The sequence below is a fragment of the Seriola aureovittata genome, chromosome 7, assembly GCF_021018895.1.
Source record: "Seriola aureovittata isolate HTS-2021-v1 ecotype China chromosome 7, ASM2101889v1, whole genome shotgun sequence".
NCBI classification, from domain to species: Eukaryota; Metazoa; Chordata; class Actinopteri; order Carangiformes; family Carangidae; genus Seriola; species Seriola aureovittata.
The window spans coordinates 14,065,780-14,086,982 of NC_079370.1; the positions used below are offsets into that span (position 1 = coordinate 14,065,780).

The following is a 21,203-nucleotide window of genomic DNA, read 5'->3' on the forward strand; positions in this document are numbered from 1 at the left end:
CAGAAATAAAGATACAGTGTGGATGTATTAATCTGCAAAAGTGTTTTTTTATTAACTGCCGAAATGTATTCACATGGATGCTCACCTAAATATTTTCTTTTTCACAGCACATGGCCGCTTGGGGCTCCGTAGTAACGCGACTTGTGACAGTAAACTAGGCGACTTGCCTTACAAAGAACACACTGGTTGAAAACTCCGCCTAAGGCTACCGACCTCATACCACCGAAATATAAACCACTGGAAAAAAACTAAAATTTAATCGACTTCAGATCAAAATTTAGTGGCAATGAGTCGAACCAATTACAGCAGCGTACGCCGATCACGTTACACCTTGCAGCAAACGTCATCTTCCCGCGACTATCCCTGACGGACAGGTCCATGTGAACAGCTTTGACCGCAGTTATTTCTTTCTACAGGTAAGTAACATATCGCTGTGATGGTGAGATCAGATTGGATATTGTCTTTGTAAATAAAGCTGAGTGTTTTGAGGGGAAAAGAGTTCACGCGCTGCTGGTGGGACGCGTTTCCCAGCGTCTCTTCCCTCCCGTGACAAGGTCAGGATTTAACGTTACATCAGAGATCCTCTAGTTACATGTCAGTAGAAACATCCTTACGGCCGGTTCACGTAACATCACCTTTACTGCAGGAGAGGTGTCGTTTCAGCCAAAGTTACTGTAACAAATATATCGCTGGTGTCAACGTAGCTACATTACTGTCATTGTGTGCCTCACATAAGTCCCTGCGTTATGGGTTACACAACCATTACAACCAACCATTACACTACATAAGAGCCCCATGTCTGTCATACCAGAGAAACATGGGTTAAATGTTTGGTAGACATGAAAGTGAATATGTGACTGTGTGTAATTGTTGCTATAGCAAATAGAGCACATGAGGGTTCATCTCATTGCTGACATGTTTCTTTCCTTTAGATTGAATGAGAGAACCTTTTCTCTGCTTCCACCCTTGGACATCATCTTGCCCCTCAGACAGAATGGCCAGCCGCCTCTTGGGCAGATATGCCCGTCTGCTCTGCAGGGCCTCCTCTCAGGCTGCTGCTGCCTCGCGCCTGCCTCTGCCCGTGGCTTCGCCGGCAGAGGTGCTGAGGGCTCAGGGCTGGCCATGGGTCACAGAGAGATTGATGTGTGATGGAAAGACAGTTGCCAAGGATGAAAGCGTTCAAATCTTACCCACACTCACCAAGCTGGATGAGTTGGTGGTAAAGGCAGAGTTACCAGAGGACATCCTGCGGATCTGGGATGAGCACGGGAACAATAGTAATCAAGCTGCTAAAACTTTGATGAAGTGGGCCCTGTTGGTGATGCAGACGAAGGGCAAATTTACGGAGCTGATGGTGGATTCAAGGCTACAGGATATGATGAATACCTTATCTCGGCAGGTAAGGAAGCCAGACACGGAGGTGAACTGGCGCTGTCATCGTGTAAGATCATTAAAATCTTATCCAAGTCTTTTAGTTAATATTAATTACTAATTTATGAGTGTTTGTCTTCCAGATATCTTCAGTGTGGAATGGCAATCTAGTGTCTGCCTTGCAAGCTCTCTGGATCATGGGTCTGCCCTCTGATGATGTAGTTCTCAGTTCTGTCCAGACAGAGGTCCTGTGGCGAGTGCGCAGGCTAAACCACAAGCAGCTGGGTCACCTGGCAGACTGGGGAGCAAAGAGGAAGGGACAGCAGGATATTGTATTAGTGAACGCTGCATTAAAACAACTGGAACTGCGCTGGACTGAAATCACTGATACTAAAACTGTAACTGGACTGATCACCAAAGGACAACGCATGTCACCTACTTTGAGAGACAGATTAGAGGACAAGGTATCAGACTTAAAAAAAAAACAGTTTGGGAACTAAATGTGAATTACAGTCTTTAAAAGCTTGACACTGTTTTTCTCTGCAGAATTAATTTACATGTCAAATGCAAGCATATAGTAGAAAATGTATAATAATGTCGCTATCACTGTGCAGGCTAGAATATACCTAAATCATTATGTCTGGAGAAAGTTAAGAAATCTTCTTCAAAACTACCTTTTGAAGAGGATGTTTTGGAGCATAAATCTAACCTTAACCTATGAGATCTCCAGCGGCTGTTGGTACAGTTGGTCCATAATCCTGAACCACACAGTGATAACCTTCCACCTGTATCTGATGCAGGCGTTGGAGCTTGCAGAGGGCTTTTCAACAGAAGAGATCTGCAAAGTCTGTGTGTCTTTGGCAGCTCAGAGCCGGAGATGTGTCCCGCTGCTCAGAGCTCTGTCCTACTATCTTCTCCAAAAGCCGTCGTCAGAGTACACCACTCCGTTCATATTGGACATGGCTTTTGCTTATGGTAATGATATTATAAGGTAGCCATTAATGTTAAAGGCATGCATACACCAAATTAATTGTGGGAAGTTTCAAGCTAGACCTGTGAAGGGTTAAAGGGTGATAGACGGGGACGTCACGCCTGTCTGCTGGTGCTATATTTAGTTAGATTTAACACTGAGCTTTTCTGAGGTAATCTATGAAAGTCACTTGTTCTAGTCTTTTTAAATTAAAGTCAATTTTGTTGGTAACATTTTGTTTCCTCAGTACTTAACAAATCTTTTTATTTTTATATGTTTTGGAATCATAAATCTTAGTATGTACACCATTATGTAAGGCTTGCGGCAAAAAATCTTGTGTTAAGCTTGATGTGTAGTGCACATCAGAGGGGATTCAAGCACTGTCTGCTCAGTAACATGCTGTACAACGCTAACGGTATCATCTTTGTCTTTGCCTTTCTGTAGCGAAGCTGAGTTTCCATCATTCTCAAGTATTTCAGCGAATGGCCTCAGAGTTGTTGCCCAGAGTCCCTGAGCTCACCTCTTTTGATGTCACGCGCTGTGCTAAATCACTGGGCTTCCTCAAATGGCTCCACATCCCTCTCTTCGAGGCCTTTGCTGTGGTCAGTCCTACACCACCAAGACTAACTCTAATTCAGCTGATTTTGACAAGCGCTTATTCTTTAAAGTCAGATAAACCTCTATATATGTCTTGGTCACTGTGTAACTTTCTGTATGTACATCTTTCACCAGCACTTCATGGCAAACAGTGAGAAGTACAGTGTCCTTCAGCTCTGTAATCTGCTCATGACTTTTGCCAGACTGGGCTTCCAGCCTAGCAAAGGAGAAGAGTTCTTTAACAAGGTACTAACGACACTGAAAGCTGCCTGTTGGCTTTACATTGGTTGCTTCTGCTTCTTCCTTGAACGTATGCCCTGTGTGTGTGCCTTTGTGTCCAGATTCACTCTGTGCTGGAGGAGTCTCTCTCTGGCCTTGAGCCCTTCCTGCAGACAGATGTGGTTTGGTCTCTGTGTGTGCTGCAGCAGGCCAAGCCCCACTACCTCATCCCCCTCACACAGCAAAATCACGTCGCCAAACTGTCAGGTAAGACACAGAGTGTGCATATTTATAAATATGCAGATAATAACCTCATATGAGTACAGGCAAGCACCCACATATTGCTGCATACGTCACTGTCGGTGAGAAACTCACAGTGTAGCACCTGCTTCTCTCAACTTGGGGAGGCTGGTGAAAATGGTTCAGGCACTTGCTTTTGAGGCACAAACAATACAACATGACACTAGTACAGCTAATCAGCATGTCAAATTCATTGTTAAGATTGGCATTCAAATGAAATAAAAACCATAAGTAATAATGATAACGATAGGGCGTCGTGTGGCGTAGTGGTCTAAGCGGGCGCCCCATGTGTAGAGGCTACAGTCGCTGCAGTTGGCCCCGCTTCTAGTCCCGCATCGGACGGCCTTTGCTGCATGTCATTCCCCCTCTCTCTGCCTCCCAATTTCCTGTCTCTCTCTACTATCCTGTCCAATAAATGCACAAAAGCCCACAAAATATACTTTAAAAGAAAATAATGATAACGATAACTATAATGATAATGATAACTTTACATTTGCAATCCTGAACTATATCTAATATATTCTCACTAGACCATAGGGCTCACAGTAACACAGTTTAAATAAGCTTTGCTGAATGAGCCAGACATTCCTATTTTATCATAGGTTATTAGGTCCAAGTGTGGAGGATATTTTGTTTGGGAGCATAGAAATGATATGACTCATTTATGCATTTATTTGAAATACTGTGGTCTCTGAGGACTCTGGCATCTGAAGGCCAAAATATTATTCTGGCTCAGTAGATGGCAGTGCAGCTCCAATAGATTTCTGGTTAGAAAGGCACATTAAACCCATTTTCTCCCAGATATAAAGCACAGCATTGATTACTAAAACAGTCTTCTTGTTTTTTTTTCTGTCTACAGAGGGCAGCCCAGTTCGAGTGGAGAACTACCGTCTGAAGTTCCTCCACATTGTTGCTACTCTCCAATTAGAGCATCCCGGTTCCTCAGATTCACATCCTCCATCCTCCCTGACTGCCCCACATGTTCCGGCCACCATCTCCCCCCTGCAGAGCAGTATAAGAGAGGCATTACAGAGTTTGGTGGGTGGGAGGACAGAGGCTGTTCGCACTGGGGTCGACACTGTGTTCGGATGGACTATAGGTGAGGGGACCGTGGTAGATCATAAATATGGTAGATTCGATTACATATATAATCACGCTGTCTTTTCCTGTCATTACTGGACATTTACTCCACAAGCAATATTCAACACAGTTCTTTTTACAACTAACATGCCCTTCTCCATTCAGATGGTGAGCTGGTAGTGGATTGTGACAACAAACCAGTTGACATTTCGACGCTGAAAGCAACTCATCTCCCCAGTGGAGGAGGAGACCAGGCTTTACCTGTCGGGTCACGCCGGTGAGTCATAGAAGAGAATCAAGTGTGCCTGGGTTGTTCAAGTTTTTTTCTCTTGCTGTCTTATGTTACTATGCTCTCTGTCCCACTCCTCTGCATCTGTTTTTTTTTTTTTTTTTTTTTTTTTTTTAAATTTTTTTTAGGATTGCATTCATAGCTTGGGAATTTCCAAACTTTGGCTCAAAGAGTAAAGACCTTCTGGGGCGGTTTGTCATGATGAAGCGACATCTTCAGTTGGCTGGCTTCATCACAGTGGAGGTAGGGATTTTGTCATTTGTTTGTCATTGTGGTTTATATACTTCAAAGTATATAAAAAGCTTTATTTATTTCATTTTTTTTTTTTTTTTTTTCTTTAACAGTGATCAAATTATTTTCTCGATATAGGGTAAACTGAGCTGTTTGGTTTCCAGATCTGTTTCTCATTACACACATCAAAGCCAATCGAAAAATAAATGTTCTAATGTGTTGTGATTGTGATAGTGAGTGAACAGAGACAGAGAAGGTGTGCTGCTGCTGCTGTAGCTGTAGCTGCTGTTTCTGACAGGCTAAGCCCATGCAAACAATGGACCTAATACTTTGGTAGAGCTGAGTGTCAGGTGGGTCCCGCTGCAGTCAGTGGTATAAATAGAGCTCCAGCTGCAGCTCTGCCTCATCTAGGCCAATCCAAGCACTCTCGCTCTCATCTGGGACAATCTCCTGAACCAGTAGTAGCATCACATCCCTCTCAGGTTTGCAGTGTTGCATTATAAATAGGTTAATAAAATGATCTTTACAGTTGCGTTTGCGTCTTAAGCTCTCACAGAGCATCTGTAATGAGGAGCGACTTGCCCATTAGCCTTTTAAAAAAAGTGTTTTACGAATCTTTCCTTTTTGTCCTCTTTCAGGTGCCGTATTATGAGTGGCTGGAGCTGAAGACAGACTGGCAGAAACTGGCGTACCTGAAGGATAAAATGGGGAAAGCTGTGGCCGAGGACATGGCCAAGTGAACTGGGCAAAGTCTTGATGAAATTTTTGCAGGCTCAGCTAAATCAGAGCTTTCCCAACCAAATGGGACCACAGGGAATACACACATACACCCACGTTCACACTTAGAACGGAGCAGCACTGCAGAAGAGCTCTCCCGTTCTTTATCAGAAAAATTAAAAAAAGAAATCATATTTTCACTCTGGTTCCCTTGGCAACGTGTGGGGCTTTCCCTGTTTCCATGGTGATGACGAGCAAGACTTTTGGAGCCAGAGAGTGACAGAAATAAACACAGTAATGTTCAGTTGAAATGATATGATCAAGGACAAGTCTGACCTGTCAAAACAGAACCACCTGGGCCATTTGTAGAATTTTTGGCCAAAATGTTGTGCTTAATATCAGCATGTGAATAGATTGGAATAACTTAACTATCTCTGAATGTGTCAGCTTGTGATGGAATAAATTGTTTATTGCTGCTTTTTGTTTTTTTAATTTTCACCAGATTGACTAAAGCCCTTATAGGATTCAGATTCAGTATGTAGGGCTATGTGTGTGTGATACATGTGCACATTTTCCAAAGGGTTGTACAGTGTTCATACAGTGTGTATTGGATTTGGTGTGGTATTCAGACCGAGGATGCTTCATTTCACATCTAACAGCCAGTTCGCACACCTCTCTGGCGTACTGGTGTGTGTGTGCAAAGTGCATTAGTATTTTTAGCAAATATTTATTGGATCAGCACAGAGTAACAACTTGTTACTGTGTTCCTCCAGAGCTTAAGTAATTCATTTCTTTTTAGCAGCCCAACGTTTTGGTTATCAAATGAATTCAAATCAATAAAGACAGCATGTTTGGGTAATGGACAAAGTCATATTTAAAAGTTTCATTTCTTCAAGTACTCTGTTAAATATGAATGTTTAATATATTTTCTTTATCTATCGTCCATGTGCGTGTTTGTTAAAGAACAGCATTATCGTCAAGGGACAAGGTGAGATGAACCCTTTGCCGGCCTGAAACTGCTTACACAACATCATGGGCAGCAGCAGCCCTCTGACTTCACAGGCTGCTAAGTGGCAAAAAGAAGAAGGCTGACTAATGCAAGCCAGGGCAGAGGAAATGACTTAACCTGAGTGGGAACCAAAGGATAACACAAAGCCAGAATGGCAAATGAGGTAACAGGAAACAACAAACACGAAAATGAAGTGTTACTCTGATAAACCATCACATGATCCAGAGGGCATGGTTCATGCTTCCTGATATTCAGGGATTAATGGATCAATTGATGGACTGTTGACAAAGAGCCAAGCTAGCACTTCCAGCATTGAACTCCTTGGTCACAGTTTCCCCTCTCTGAACGGTTAGCAGTGGGCAATGTGTGTGTTCAGACAAGCCTAAGTAACGAAGGACATGGAAATATTTTACATTGGAAACTCCCCTAGTTATTAAAGGAAACAGCTTTATTGTTCAACACATCAAATGATGAAAAAATGTGCCATTCAATATCTTTGAAATACTGTATATTTTATCTTGTTTCTACTCTGCCTTTGACTGATACCTGAGGGGTGCTGCTGTGCACAGGACAACCACAACCTGAGAGCAAGATGTGAGTTGAGAACCCACAAACACCTTTTCTTCTTTTTATGAGCAGTGAGCTTGTCAGCAGCCGTATTTGTTGACGTCAACTGGATTGCACGGAAGCCATTAGACATTATCCGGTAAAGCTGCAATCACTTCTGCTGAGCTGGCACTCTATAATGGGAAGTTTTGGGTTGTCATGGAAACTACCATTGCTGATCATTTGGCTCAGTGCTGCCGCCCCCTTTATCTCTTTCTATTTCTATCTATTTTTCCCCCCTCACTTGTTATCTATAAAAGTAGAGGAAAACTGAGGAGAACATGTAAGAGTGCTGGAGAGGTGTTAAAAATGGAGAGCACAAACAGATGCTCTAGCTGCCCAAGGGGGAAATGTCTCCCTGTTGATTCCTCAGGGATGCAATCAGAGCAGGAGGCAAAAGGTATAATTAGCAGAATGCTTTCAAGTTTTCGCCTCTGCCCTTTTTGTTCTCTTGTGTTTTAAGTTTCTCTTTCCTCTGTTGGTTTTGTTTTACGTGAAACAGTCTCCACTTCTTAATTTCTTCACCCTCCTCTTGTTTTTGCAGTACCTCCACTTTCCTATAAAGTTGAGGGCAGCACTGAGAGAGCAGTGGAAATCTGCTGACATCATCTCCCAAGATCCAGTCATTGCTTGGCTGGGAGAGAAGGAGGTGGGGCAGAAAAGAAGGAGAGAGATACAGGAGGGAGGAAGGAGGAGGGAGGGGAGGCAGGAATTGGGCATCAAGAGAGAATACTGCAGCTCCCTCTCAGATTTTACGCACACACACACACACACACACACACACACACACATATTCAGATGAACTGGATCATGAGGCTCTAAAACACACGCCCACAACAGCAGCATCACTGTGCTGCACCACAGAGAGAGAGACCAGCATATACTCCCATCTCTCACTCTCCATCTTTCTCTCTCTGTCTGTCTCATTCTGCCTCATACACACAAACACACACACACACACACACAGACACGTGCTGCAGGGAAGATCTGAGTGTTGGGTCGCTGAGCATTCAGCCAGCCCCCCCCTCCCCTTCTTCTGCTTTCTCCCTCTCACTCTCTCACTCTCACTCCCTCTCCCTGTTCACCTTGTCTGTTCCGGCTGTATGGTTTATTGTTGCGTCAGAGCCAAAGAGAGCCAGCGAGAAGCATGCCGGGGGAGAGCACTCACAGATCTGTCCCCGCCGACAAGCATCCAGAGCAGGGAGCTGAGGAGACAGGGCTCCCTGGACCAGGTAGGACCTCTGGGGGTTGGGGATGGAGAAGGAACAATTAGGTAAATAAGCAGATAGATATGATCGAAGACAAATTTGGGAAGAGAGAATAAAGATAGTGTAGAGCAAGTATGGTGTTAAATTGTTTGGGGCTGGAGGGAGAGTTAGCAGGACAGTAAGCATGGCACATATATAGTGACTTCTGGGCCAGTGAGTGTAAGCGTCTGTTAGATAATCACAATCTGCTTTAAACTGCCATGTGGAGAACAGTCAGTTTCAACCTGGGTCATTTCTGTATATCTGTTGACATGTGCAATGAGTAAGCTGTGATTCAGCTGCATGTTGTTTCCCCCTCAAGCTCCTGGCTAATAGCCCCCCCCCCCCCAAAAAAAAAAGCCTCCACCACAAAGCTATCAACTCCCACTCCACCTCTATGCACTTCTCAATTCTAAAATGCCAATTAACAAACAATCTCCTATCTAAAATGCACCACTGACTTCCAAAAGCCTTTGTGCAAAATGCCCAGCCCCCATTGTCGTCAGAATCTCAGTACTGTCTTCCCCCACCCTTACCCCGGCCTCCTCACCCCTATCCGTCCTCTTGCTGCCCCATCTTTAGCACCCAGTGCCGCCCCAATCCGCACCCACATCCACATCTCTCCATCAGTTTAACAAGCTGTAAGGACAGCGTAGAGTGGCTCCTCCCTTCCCCCCAGCCTCAGCAGGAACATGACACAGCAGCATGGCAGAGCACTCTGTAGGAACACACAAACACAACCGCACAAGAACAACAGCTTCTGGCGTTTTTATTTCCAACAGTTTTAAATTATCGTCAGCTATTGCTTATGTTGCTGCTATTTATCTGAAGTTGTGAAATCATGAAATAAGTAGGCTAATTACACACAAATGATGAGAAGGATAGAGCAATGGTAGCAGGTAAGACTGGGAGATGAGAGACTGGGAAGGTCAAGATTTTATTAATGTCCCCTTAATTAGATTTTATTAATGATTTTATTCATGTCCCCTTAATTAGTCAGGCAATAATGTTCAGAGTGAAAATGACCTCATTGGATCAAAGTCTTGTGAATACGGTCCCTCTGACAATTACTGCATAATATAGCTTCTAGAGTTGTTGGGGGTACTATCGTAAACACCCGACAGTGATAATGGATAACCTATTAGTGAGAAAGCTGCCTCCTCTCTGCTGGAGATAGTTTACAGTGATCTGCTGTTTTAGACACATTACAGCTTTAACTTCATCATTGCCCTCATCTGTTCTTAGGCTTGAAATTATTTTAAGCTCTCCTGGCCTGAATCTCGACAGAGGAGGGAGGAAAGAGAATTGTTGGATGCTCCGATTAGGACTGGTGTTCTGGTAAAGGAAAAAGGAGAGGTTACAGAAGTGATTATGAGTAATAAGATGAGAGGTGGAGATGGAGAAAAGACAAAGAAGCATATGAGACTGTTGGGGTGTCTCTTCTTCATGGCTCAGTCTGAGCAGTAGCTAAAATAGAGGTTCCCCGTTGGGGCTGACAGCGCTGCAGCCTCTGTGACGCAGCTCCAGTCTGCTCAGCTTGCTGCGGCCTACTCCTCGTATATGGGCAAGCCTGGTGCTCAGTTTTACTGCGTTCCCCCAAGAGGAGACTCCAAAGCTGGGCCAGGGAGGGAAAGAGAGGCTGACGCCCGTATTTGCTGCACTGAGTCTGCAGCTAAGAGGCAGAAGCTGACAGTTACTGTATGCTAACACACGTAATACATGTCATTGGCCTATTTAGCAGCCAAAACTGCAGTTCCCACATTATGCCGTTCTTACATTTAATTCCAGTTCATAGCATATAAGGGAAGAAGATACAGTATTTCTAAATATGCTTAATATGTGTGTTGCTTTGCTTGATTTAGTATGTATAAGGTAGATGCCTTTTTATTAGGCCCTTCAGGAGGAAACAATCACATTGCATTGTACTATACATGTGCAGAAGTTGGCTTTTGTGCATGCTTAACTGAGCATCTTTCTGATTAGTGGCAGGTTTTAATCTCTGAGGCATGACTCAGCACACACACACAAACACACCTAGAGCTTGTTCTTGGGGCAATGATCAGGCAGGGCTGCTAAGTGCTGATGCTTGCATCCGCCATCACCACTGGCAGGACAGGAGAGCTGCAAGGGAGGAGAAGGAGTTCTACTATTTGCAGAGAAAAAAAAAAAAAAAAAGAACATGGAGGCGAGAGAAGAAAGCAAAGAGATGCAGATAAAAGTGAAACAATGGAGCAGCATCTATATATATATTCATGTATAAAGCAGGGCTGGGGAGAGGATTAGATAGGGAAAGATTTAGAAATCTAAGGAATTGAGACAAAAGAGCTTCTGCAGAACAGGGAGTGAATCAGTAAGTGATATCTGGGTTCCTGGCAGAGCAAATGTTTTGTATGTGTGTGTGAGGGTGTGTGCATTTGTGGCTGGCACCAAGCTGAGCCACTTGTGTGTTATAATGGCCAATCAGCATGTGGCTTGAGGTCACCGTGGGAATGGCCCAGTTAAAAGAGCAACTGCCCTGTTCTCTCCTTGTGTGTTATAGAGAAACAGGCTTATGTCACATCCTCTTGGGCTGTTTCAGTGAATGTATAGTCTTGTGTTATGGTAATCAATCCAACTTGAAAAAAAACACTAAAGACGATCAGCGGAACTAAAACTAAACAAGAATACAGTCTTTGATCCCATCGTCTCCCTTCTTCTTCTTTTCCTTCTTAGCTCATACTCCTACATGAGACTCCCTCAATGCACCCCTGACCCAATTGCATTCAGTCATCCTGTCATTTTATCTCAGTGCCTTCCCCATTCCTGATGACTGTTATGAAAATGATAGGATGGTCTAGAAGGACAAAGGGACAGTGAACACTGTAATTCAATAAGAGTTCCTTTTGCCTCTGGCTAATTGTGCAATTGTGCAAGTTGATACAAAATGAGAGACAGAGAAACTCTGAGAGAAAACATTGTTTTCCAATTACATGTTTTGAGTCCTCCCTACAGTGGACCATTACAGGCAGCATTATTCAGTTTCATTTTTTTTTTTTTCCAAAACTGGCGGCTTATAGTCTTTGTTTTCAATCTTGGTGATTGTTTTGCTTTTCATTTATGGGGTTGGAGTGAAATACAGATATGAAAGACATTTGTTTAATCCTCTGACTGGCATTCTGGTGACATTTTTTGTAGCTCTCTCTGAGTTAGTGTGTGGGAGAAGAAAAATAAAGTTCAACTGAGGAGATGAAAAGTCCATCCGTCCTTCCATCCATCAATAATAGATGATCATGTAGAGATAATTCAATCAGTTGAATGACTCACTTCTTTGTTAAATCTTTACTACCGTTAAATTTACCATAAATTTGTTCGTATTTCAAGATCTTGATGCAATGACTCCTTCTCTCTATTCAAACTGTTGTTTTACATTGCTTTCTCTGTTTTTCAGACATGACCAGACACCCATCTACTGACTCCACCCCTAGTGACAGTGGCTCCTCCCCTAGTGATTGTGGTTCTAGCCCTTCTCCCAGCACTCCTCAGAAGCTACTCCCAGCATGCACCTCTCCATTTGGACCACGAATATTTCATGCAATACCTAGTTCCTCTGGTTCTCCAAGACCTCAACCTGAAGGCTCTGACCATCGCAACAGCAACACGCCAAAATTGTCGGGAAAGTTAGGTGGTCATGGACCGTGTGGCCGCCTCGTCCCTGTTAAGATGGAGAGAATAAAGGTGTTTGTTATGTGTGTATGAGCATACTTGCATTTTTACACAAGATATGCTACCATACTTAAATATGTATGTATAATGTGTTATTCCAGGTCCTGACCGGGTCTGAGGTGGAAAGTGACTACCAAGAGCCACAAACCATTGACACAAGGGTGGTGATGGGTCAAGAGACACTGCTCAAAACAACAGAGATCCAGAAAGGGAAACCCGTGGTTGAGCCGAGTGGTCAGGCAATCCCTTTGCCGGCTATCCCAAGCTTTTCAGATCCTCAGGCACAAGCAGAGGAGACTCAGCTGGAGACCAGCAAAGATGAAAGCCGAGCCCAAAGCCCTCAAAAACAGCAGGATCAGCAAAAAGACCCTGTGCAGCCCCCAGCCACACTACCTTCCCCTTTTCACAAACCCCTGTTACCTTCCCCATCCTCCCCAGAGCCTGTCACGACCAATGACAGTTTGATAGACAACCAGGAAGAGGTTCAAACCCTCTCTGAAAACGAAGTGCCTTCCCTCTCTTTTTCGGAGCTTGCCTGTCCAGTTGCTTTGTCCTTCTCTGAACCAGCCTATGCTGTTGACCCTCTACGAGTGGGTGTGCCCTCATCTCTTGACCCTGACCTGTATTATACCGCCCCTTCCACCCCGATCAAGATGGCTTCCCGCTCTTCACACCTTAAACATCATTCATATCCTGGCTCTCCAGCCTCCCCGCTCTCCCCTGGTTCTCCCTCAGACAGCGAGGACCTCTGTTCCCCTCTCACCTCTCCCTCTGGTTCTTATATCACGGCGGAGGGAGGCAGTTGGACCTCCTCTTACACATCTTCCACCTCCCCATCCACTTCTCCCAATCTGCTCCTCACAGAGGAAGCACAGGAGGCCCCTGCTTGCTTTGTGAGCTCCTTATCAGAAATTGGAGATGAAGCTGGGGAGGAAAAGGGACAAGTGGGACCAGAACGAGAGGAGGAAAGGGCAGGGGACTTCTGCCTGTACCGCCCTGAGGATTTTGTCAGGAATTCACGGATAGGTATAACAGGGACAGTGATCCTCGAGGAGGAAGAGGCTGTAAAAGGGGAAGAGGTCAAGATTTCTAGAGAAAGTTGTCGTCCATGCTGGGTGACTGAGGATACATCCCCTCTAAGGAGCAGTAGTAGCCGTAGCAGTGACTCCCAGGAGGATGGAGGAGAGTCTGAAAGCTCGCTCTGCCCATTGGAAGAGGCTGGTTCAGACAGAATAGAGTACCCTAGACCCATGCCGACAGGCCTGAAATTGCAACTGGAGGCATGCATATCAGATGAACACTATGGACAGATGGATGACCACCCACAACTACCCTCCACTGCCTTGACTCCTGACATAGAGAACATGACCATGGCCTCATCTAGTCTTAGCCCTGACTCCCCTCTCACCCCCCTGGATGCCTTCTGTTCCGGAGCCTTCGATAGGCTCGGCCCCAGTTCTTTCATGATCTCACAGGCCGCTTGTGCTGATGATATACCAGAGGAGGAAAGGATGATCCCTGCCTCCCTCATCTCTTTCCCCCTCCACACTAGCCTTATCTTTAAGGCTGATTCAATGGAAATCACCCTCTTCCCCACAGAGGAAGAGAATGAAATTGAAGTTCATGACAGAAATGAAGGGAAGGATGTTGATGCATATGCAGCAGGAGAGGAGGAGGGAGATGTTGAAGATGATGACGATGATGACGACGATGACGACGATGATGACGATGACGATGATGATGATTACGATTATGATGATGATGGTGATGGCAATGCTAACGGTGCTGCTGATGGTGAAGACGATGATGAAAATAACGAAGATGATGACGGCGATGAGCACGATGAGGCAGGTGAGGAAGCCAAGGTGGAGGTGAAAGTGGTGGAAGAGGAGGAAGAGGAGGAAGAAGAAGAGCAGGACGATGATGATGTGGAGGAGTGTGATAGCAAAGCAGTGGAGGATCCTACAGATGAGGACAGCTCAGCATCGTTCCTTCATTCACTTTCAGACACATCTATCAATGAGGGGTTGGACGAATCCTTCTGTTTTCAAGATGATACAGATGACTCATTAGATTCTGCCTCCTATAATGGGGAGGAAGATGAACGTCTATACAGCACTGAGAGGCATGCACAATCACTAGAACCAACAGCTTTGGATGCACTTGATCCGACTGACATCCAAACAGAACCTGAACAGGGGTCTACCACTGAAACAGGTCAAGCTGAACCTTTGCACACACAACTGAGCACAGACGAACAACTGGATCATTCCGAACCCCCCTGTCTTTCTGAAGCCAATGGCGCCCACCCCTTGGATAACAATATAAAACCCAAACCTCTGGATGAACCTGAACCCTGTGAACCTCAGCCAGACCCTGAACCAGAATCTACCAGTGGAATAAGTGAGACAGAACCTTTCCACACACAAATGAGCACAGAGGAACCAGTGGATCACCAGAAACCGATCCTTTCTTCACAAGCTATTTCTTGTCAACCAGAGTCCTCCAGCAACCCAAACAACACTGGGAGTGAGAGTGAAATGATAGATATCTCTGGTTCTTCCGACCCTCTCGACGAACCTGAAGACAGCCCACATGTTAACCCCTCCACCGCCCCTGTTGTCATTGAGGCTCCTCCTGACCCAGCTGATGAATTCCACACCTCTTCTCTTTCTGCCGTTTCCACACAGGAGACAATTGATCTAAACAGTTCCCTTCCTCTGGAAGAACTGGCCGAGGAAAATCCCCAGATGGCAGACACTGATTTGCAACAGAGCAATGACAATTCAGAGGAGGAATCCACCAAAGAACCAGAAAGGGACTCTTTCAAATTGCTCATCAAGCCTCGTAATTATCAGCCAGAAAGCCAAAGGACTGTTGGAGCAACTAGACTAGTGTTATCAAAGTCTTTCTCCAATAAATCTGATGTGCCCAGAGGGGCTGAGGCCATGTGTAGGCCCAGCATTCACAGAGATTCTGACATTGAGCTTGACCAGAAGAATGGGAATGCCTCAGCTGAGTCCATGAGTTTAGAGTGTAGAAGTTCTGACTCTGGTCCCTCTGTTAATATGGCCACTGCCACCAATGACTTGAATAAAGGTGTTCTCCTTCTTTCCTGCCCTAAAGACCCTAGTCCCAACCCCAGTAATATCCCTGTTTCTGTCTCTCCAGAGATCATCTCAGAACTTGCTGACAATCTGGCCCTGACCCCTGAACATTGCCCCAGTGACTCTGCCCAGGAAAACCTGAGGGAAAACACCCTGAGTACTGATGAGGGGGCGCTGGGAGCTGTTGGATCTCCGCACTCCCCCCTTGCCATTTCACCCAAAAGGGAAAACTCAGAAACAGACACAAGCAAGGAGATGGTTCCTGGAGCTGGGGCGTGGTGTGATGACAGGATCGGGCTAGGGTTAGGTCTAGGATTAGGTTCAGGGGCTGAGTTTGGTGTCTGGGGAGCAGGAGAGTCTCTTTCCCTGTCTCTGGGGAAGAGGTATGAGTTAGAGGCAGAGAGTCTGCTCATGTGTGACACAACGGGCCAAAGCACACAGACGGCTGTGGTTCCCAACATGAGCAGTGAAGTGTATAAAAATTATGACAATGATCTGGGTTCTGTTCTGGATGAGGAAGATAACAACAGTCTGTGTGGAAAGAGGGACCGGATGGCAGATGAAGAACTGGTAGAAGAAGAGGGAGCGGCTGAGTCCAACTTGGCCCGTTGGAAGTCCATTGAGGAGATCTCAGAAGCAGGCGGAGGAGAGGATGGAAGCTCCAGATTCCCAGAGGACGATGTCAGTAATCTAAATCCAGACAATGATGGAGATAACGCAGACACAACAATACAACACACTTGGAAGAATTCTAACAATAACAATGACTCTGCCTTTGACTCTTTGGAAGTAGCCATGTGTGGAAGTCTGAATGCTCTATCAGAGGAAGTGAGACCCCAGAGTGTGAGTGTCAGTGTTAATGAGTCTGTGTCTAATATTCCACTAGAAGAGATGCCACCTCAGGTTTCTGACACAGTTGCTGATGAAGAGCAGGAATCGACAGACGGCTCCATAAACCAGACATCAGACACATCACAGGCACCATCCTCAAAGGAAGGTGTCTGTAGCATCTCAGTGCCATTCGTTGAAACTCACATGGACCCAGCTGCAACAAAAAACCACTTCGATTCGGCAGATAAATCAAGATGCCATACTCGTCCAGAGTGTCAGACAATCACTCCAGAGAGTAATACAGCATTTTCTTTGCTACATGGATCCTTTGGTTCCTTTACTCCTAAATGTAAATCTAATGAATCCAGACCAAGGAGAGCTTGCAAAGACAAGGTGGAAAATACTGGTGCTCTGTCAGAACCAGAGATTTTGAAGCCTCAGACTGAAGGTCAAAAGAAAAGCGATGTGACTGACAGACTTGTTGATGAACCAAAGACTAAGGATACCTTCAAAGAACAGCCGTGTGTTGTTTGTGACTCAGGGGAAGAAGATGATGAACAAAAAGTGGAAGAGAAGGGAAAAGAGAGAGGTGAAGAGAAGGATGAGGAGAACAAAAAGGAAAGAAAAACCTCTCCTGTACAGAGTAGCCCAGAGCACTTTTTGTGTCACACCCCTAAAGGGGAATTTTGCACAGATAAACCAACTGCTGCTAAGAAAGGGAGGAGAGGGAGGCAGAACAAGCACAGGGCATCTCAGAGAGGCAGTCACGCCGACTCTAGCCCTGAATCTGTTGGTGATCCAAAGAATGATGATCCATTAAATACCACAGCAGATGGGTGGTCAAAGGGGATTGCAGACAATTCTAAAACTAAGGCAGGTCGAAAGGCAAACAACAAAGCTTCATCAATGGACTGTCAACAGAGGACATCTGGGATGGACAAAGCAGAGTCTAGTTCACAGATGCAGGTGGATAACAGTCCCAGTTTTGATGTCAAAAGTCCTACCCACGGACACTGCAATTCAAACATGCATACCCCAGACAACCTCAATGCTGTGGTGGCACTGAACCAAGAATTACAACAGAAACAGGAAGTGCTTGATAACAGACCACTATCTGATAGTCAGAGAGGAATTACAGTAGACATTAATGACAACAACATAGATACTGGCCACAGTACGCATACCCAGGATACCATATCATGCTCTCTGACTCCACTTCCTTCCTCACCATCTCCTGATTCCTCCTCCTCCCCTATACCTTGTGCCTCAACAGAACCAGAGGGAGATCTTTCCACACCTGTGCAGGAATCCCAACCTGTCCCCTCAGCCCAGCAGCAGTCTCCAATATGCCACACCACTCCTACCGTTTGCTCTACCACCCCCACAACACAACAACCCCCAGATTCCCAAACTCTTCCTAACAACGACGATGAGGATGACGACAACGATGTCCAGGAGGTCGCCGTTGTCCTCTCTCCATCAGCTCCATCTGCCACAAGTGTCTCGTCACCTTCATTCTTCACTGCCATGCCATTAAGCCTGTCCCAGCCTACCCAGGAATCATCTACACCTGGGTCAGGGGCTCAAGATTCAGCATGTGTTCCAGACTCCATTCCCTGTCCCCAGTCTCAGTCCTCTTCGCCTAATCTCAACACCCAGTCTCACAAACAAATCAAGCAAGGTCGCACATGGAGCACACAAGACCGGTGCAGAGGTGAGTGTGGAAATTATGTCTAGTTAGATTGATATCACAGCGCAATACACACTAAGGAATTACTTAAACTTTTCTTACAGTCAGTTGTGGTGACAGTGAAAGAGTGCTTTGCAAGTTGAGACTGTTATCATAAAGAAAAAATGCCCACTATATTCCCTGGTCTGTTGGTTTGAGGGTTTGTTGTGTGAAGTGTGTGGCTCCTAATACAAATATGATCAATGATTGTTTGCTCTGTAAGGTCCGAGTTTGGCTGAGGAGGAGACAGACAGTGAGGATGATGGTGGACTGCCTCGACGTGGTCACAGGTCCCAGCCCAGAGGAGTCGCAGGAAACAGAAATGGATCGTTGCAGAACGAGTCTGGTCCATCGAATAAACGGGAGATACAGCCTTTCTCTGGCCACCAGATAACCGACAGGCAGTCGGGCTGTCCAATCAACCACAGCCATAAGATTTCTGAAGAGATTGACTTATCCTTCAAAAACAATTGTGAGTTGTTTCTGACTCTTGCGGGAAAAAGAAATCCCCTAAAATTCTTTTGCTTTGGGTTGTACACTCCACCCCTTCTTTCCTTTTCCCTGTTTCCATCTCTCTTTCTGTTTGCACAACAACAATCACTGTTACTCTGTATTACATTTAGTTGTGTTTGAATATGAAGTTATCAAACAGGACAAAGTGTCCTAACACGGCTATGTTTTTCTCACAGATAACATCAAAACTCAGCTTTACAAAATTCACAGTTTGAATTATGGATGACACTTTCCCTGAGCTTTTCCATGTCAATGTCAAAGGCACCTCGCGTACAATGTGAAATCATATAGTATTAGGATATAATTAAATTTATTTTCCGTAGGCTAATTCAATTCCCTGGTGTTGATTAGATGAGCTTTTGAATTTCATAATGAACACTCTTCATCAGCATAGCACTAATGAGACAGACTCTCATCACTTCTACTATGGTGATTAGTTTCTATGGCAGTAAGGATATGATACCCTTCATTTACCTGTATGTGTGTTGAATATATGCTTGTGTAGGCTCCATATTGGCTTCCTGTAATGAGTCTGAGAGTGAGGGGTCAGTGCCTGAGCTAGAGGAGCCGGAGCCACTGAGACCATCGGAGCCCCAGGTGAGGCAATTCATGCTGCTTTTAGGAAACATAAGTAAAAACAGATTATCTATAATTGCTTACACATTGACAGCCTGAAACATGTCAATTTTCAGTTGCTGAAGTTCAAGAATTTTTATGCTTGTCATGATAACCTCTTTAAACGCCTATTTCTGCTGTTGCTATAAACATAAAACCACTTCCCTTGTGTGCAAGAGAAAACAGAATCGCCTGGCAACAGCAAAATAGTGTGTACAACCTTTCTTTGTAGAAAAACTAACTGGGTGCAAGATTGTACTCATCTTATGTGTATGTTACTTTTGGTGATATCAGCCAAATTGACATATGGTAAATGAGTCAAATGTAAGTATGAAAATATCAAACATTACTATAGTAAAGTAACTTATATTAGGTTTTTCCTTCAGTCTCTCTCCTCTGCAGATGAAGGGCTGAACAGACCAAAGCAGAGCCGCAGTGAGAAGAAGGCTCGCAAGGTCAGACTGCCTGTATAAAAATACATGAATAAAGTAGTCAAAGATAATATTAAAGCTTTATTGTGTAAGTGTATATGAAATCAGTGTTTAATCTGTGCTATTTTGGTTTTTATTTCTCACTCTTTCTGCTGCTGTATGTGTATGCAGGCCATGTCTAAACTGGGTCTAAAGCCGGTCCATGGTGTGACCAGAATCACCATTAGGAAGTCCAAGAGTATCTTGTTTGTCATCAGCAGACCTGATGTCTTCAAAAGCCCTGCATCAGACATTTACATTGTATTTGGAGAGGCAAAGGTAAGGCTTTGTTTGTTTGTTTGTTTTCTTTCTTTTTTTCTTTCTTTCTTTCTTTCTTCATTATTTAACCTTCAGTACATGTATTGTATCTCACTCTCTCCTCTCCTCTCCTCTCCTCTCCTCTCCTCTCAGATTGAGGACCTGTCACAGCAGGCTCACAAAGCAGCTGCAGAGAAATTTAAGGTGCCTGTGACCTCTTCTCCCCTGGCCCCACCTGTCCCACCCAGCCTCACCATCAAGGAAGAGAGTGAAGAGGAGGAAGAAGAGGTACTGTCTAAACTATTGTTTTTACGCCTATGTATCACACTAATGTCAGTACAGTATGTACAGTATGTACTGACATTTCTGTAAAATCCTTTATTCTGTTGCTGTAACTTTATCCTTCATATGTCTCTGTGTCTCTGACTTTTTCTTTCTTTCACTACATCAGGTGGACGAGGGAGGTCTTGAGCAGAGAGACATTGATCTGGTGATGGCACAGGCCAATGTGTCACGAGCCAAGGCCGTCCGTGCGCTGAAACACAACAAGAATGACATTGTGAATGCTATCATGGTGAGGAGGAAGGAGGGGGCGGGAGAGGAAGAGGGTAGAGGGAGGGCAGCTGGTGAACAAAATAATGAGTCATAGCCAGATGGGGGTGGGGGTGTGGTGGGGTGGGGTGGGGGGGCGGTGGGGTAGGGGGGACTGGTAGAGGAGAAGGAGCAGAGGACAAATGACAAGTACAATTTCTCCCCAGTAACTGAGCAACCTCTACAGTTCTGTAGGTCATCACTGCTGTTTCATGCCCACTAGGTGGCAGCAACACCCCACACTGAGATAACTGGGGTTGTTTAAGTGACTCACATGATTTTTTACTTGACCGAGTGGGAAACCTTATGAGCCGCTGGCAAAAGTTTGCTTAGTATAAACATAGCCTCTCATCCTGAGTATCTTAGTCAATTTTGTTTATTTAAGCAATGTAATATCTTCTAGACTGGCTCATATTTTTTACTCAATAGTAGGGAGGACGCTGGTATTTATTTTAGTTTAATAAATGAAACGCAACTGTTTTCTTTACCATCTGAATTTTATTATTTGTTGTAATGTTTTTATAGTTACATTTTTCTCACTTGAATCTTTTCCCCCTCTTTTTTCCTTCCATCTTTCTTTTCCTTTTATGTGTAGGAGCTGACCATGTGAGTGGAGGACAATTTGAAACCTGATCCCCCTTCTCCCAGCCTATAAAGCCTAAACGCCACTGACTCTTCTGTATCGCTGCTACTGTATGTTGCATCCCCAGTATCTGCCAAATAAAGTCTGTTCCAACGTGGGCTGTGACTG

The 21,203-nt window shown here is 44.7% G+C and overlaps 2 protein-coding genes across 2 annotated transcripts; both read left to right on the forward strand.

The window, feature by feature from the left end:
- Window positions 1-320: 320 nt before the first annotated feature.
- Window positions 321-6,251, forward strand: tbrg4 (transforming growth factor beta regulator 4). Its single transcript, XM_056381861.1, has 11 exons — window positions 321-416; window positions 933-1,399; window positions 1,515-1,835; window positions 2,172-2,346; window positions 2,786-2,943; window positions 3,074-3,184; window positions 3,280-3,424; window positions 4,317-4,556; window positions 4,703-4,814; window positions 4,955-5,069; window positions 5,696-6,251. Exons 2-11 carry the CDS (start codon window positions 938-940, stop codon window positions 5,795-5,797), a joined length of 1,941 nt encoding a protein of 646 aa, XP_056237836.1. The 5' UTR covers window positions 321-416; window positions 933-937; the 3' UTR covers window positions 5,798-6,251.
- Window positions 6,252-8,122: 1,871 nt separating this feature from the next.
- Window positions 8,123-21,193, forward strand: nacad (NAC alpha domain containing). Its single transcript, XM_056380718.1, has 10 exons — window positions 8,123-8,621; window positions 12,064-12,350; window positions 12,440-17,990; window positions 18,229-18,477; window positions 19,024-19,115; window positions 19,520-19,588; window positions 19,736-19,882; window positions 20,015-20,149; window positions 20,313-20,435; window positions 21,048-21,193. Exons 1-10 carry the CDS (start codon window positions 8,537-8,539, stop codon window positions 21,060-21,062), a joined length of 6,753 nt encoding a protein of 2,250 aa, XP_056236693.1. The 5' UTR covers window positions 8,123-8,536; the 3' UTR covers window positions 21,063-21,193.
- Window positions 21,194-21,203: the final 10 nt, after the last annotated feature.

Excerpts from the sequence above, each read along its gene's own strand:
- tbrg4 (XM_056381861.1), top strand. The coding sequence starts at position 938 with ATGAGAGAACCTTTTCTCTGCTTCCACCCTTGGACATCATCTTGCCCC. Across the intron at positions 2,944-3,073 it reads TCTTCGAGGCCTTTGCTGTG|CACTTCATGGCAAACAGTGA; the intron begins GTCAGTCCTACA and ends ATCTTTCACCAG. Across the intron at positions 5,070-5,695 it reads CTGGCTTCATCACAGTGGAG|GTGCCGTATTATGAGTGGCT; the intron begins GTAGGGATTTTG and ends GTCCTCTTTCAG.
- nacad (XM_056380718.1), top strand. The coding sequence starts at position 8,537 with ATGCCGGGGGAGAGCACTCACAGATCTGTCCCCGCCGACAAGCATCCA. Across the intron at positions 8,622-12,063 it reads GACAGGGCTCCCTGGACCAG|ACATGACCAGACACCCATCT; the intron begins GTAGGACCTCTG and ends TCTGTTTTTCAG. Across the intron at positions 19,116-19,519 it reads TGAGACCATCGGAGCCCCAG|TCTCTCTCCTCTGCAGATGA; the intron begins GTGAGGCAATTC and ends TTTTTCCTTCAG.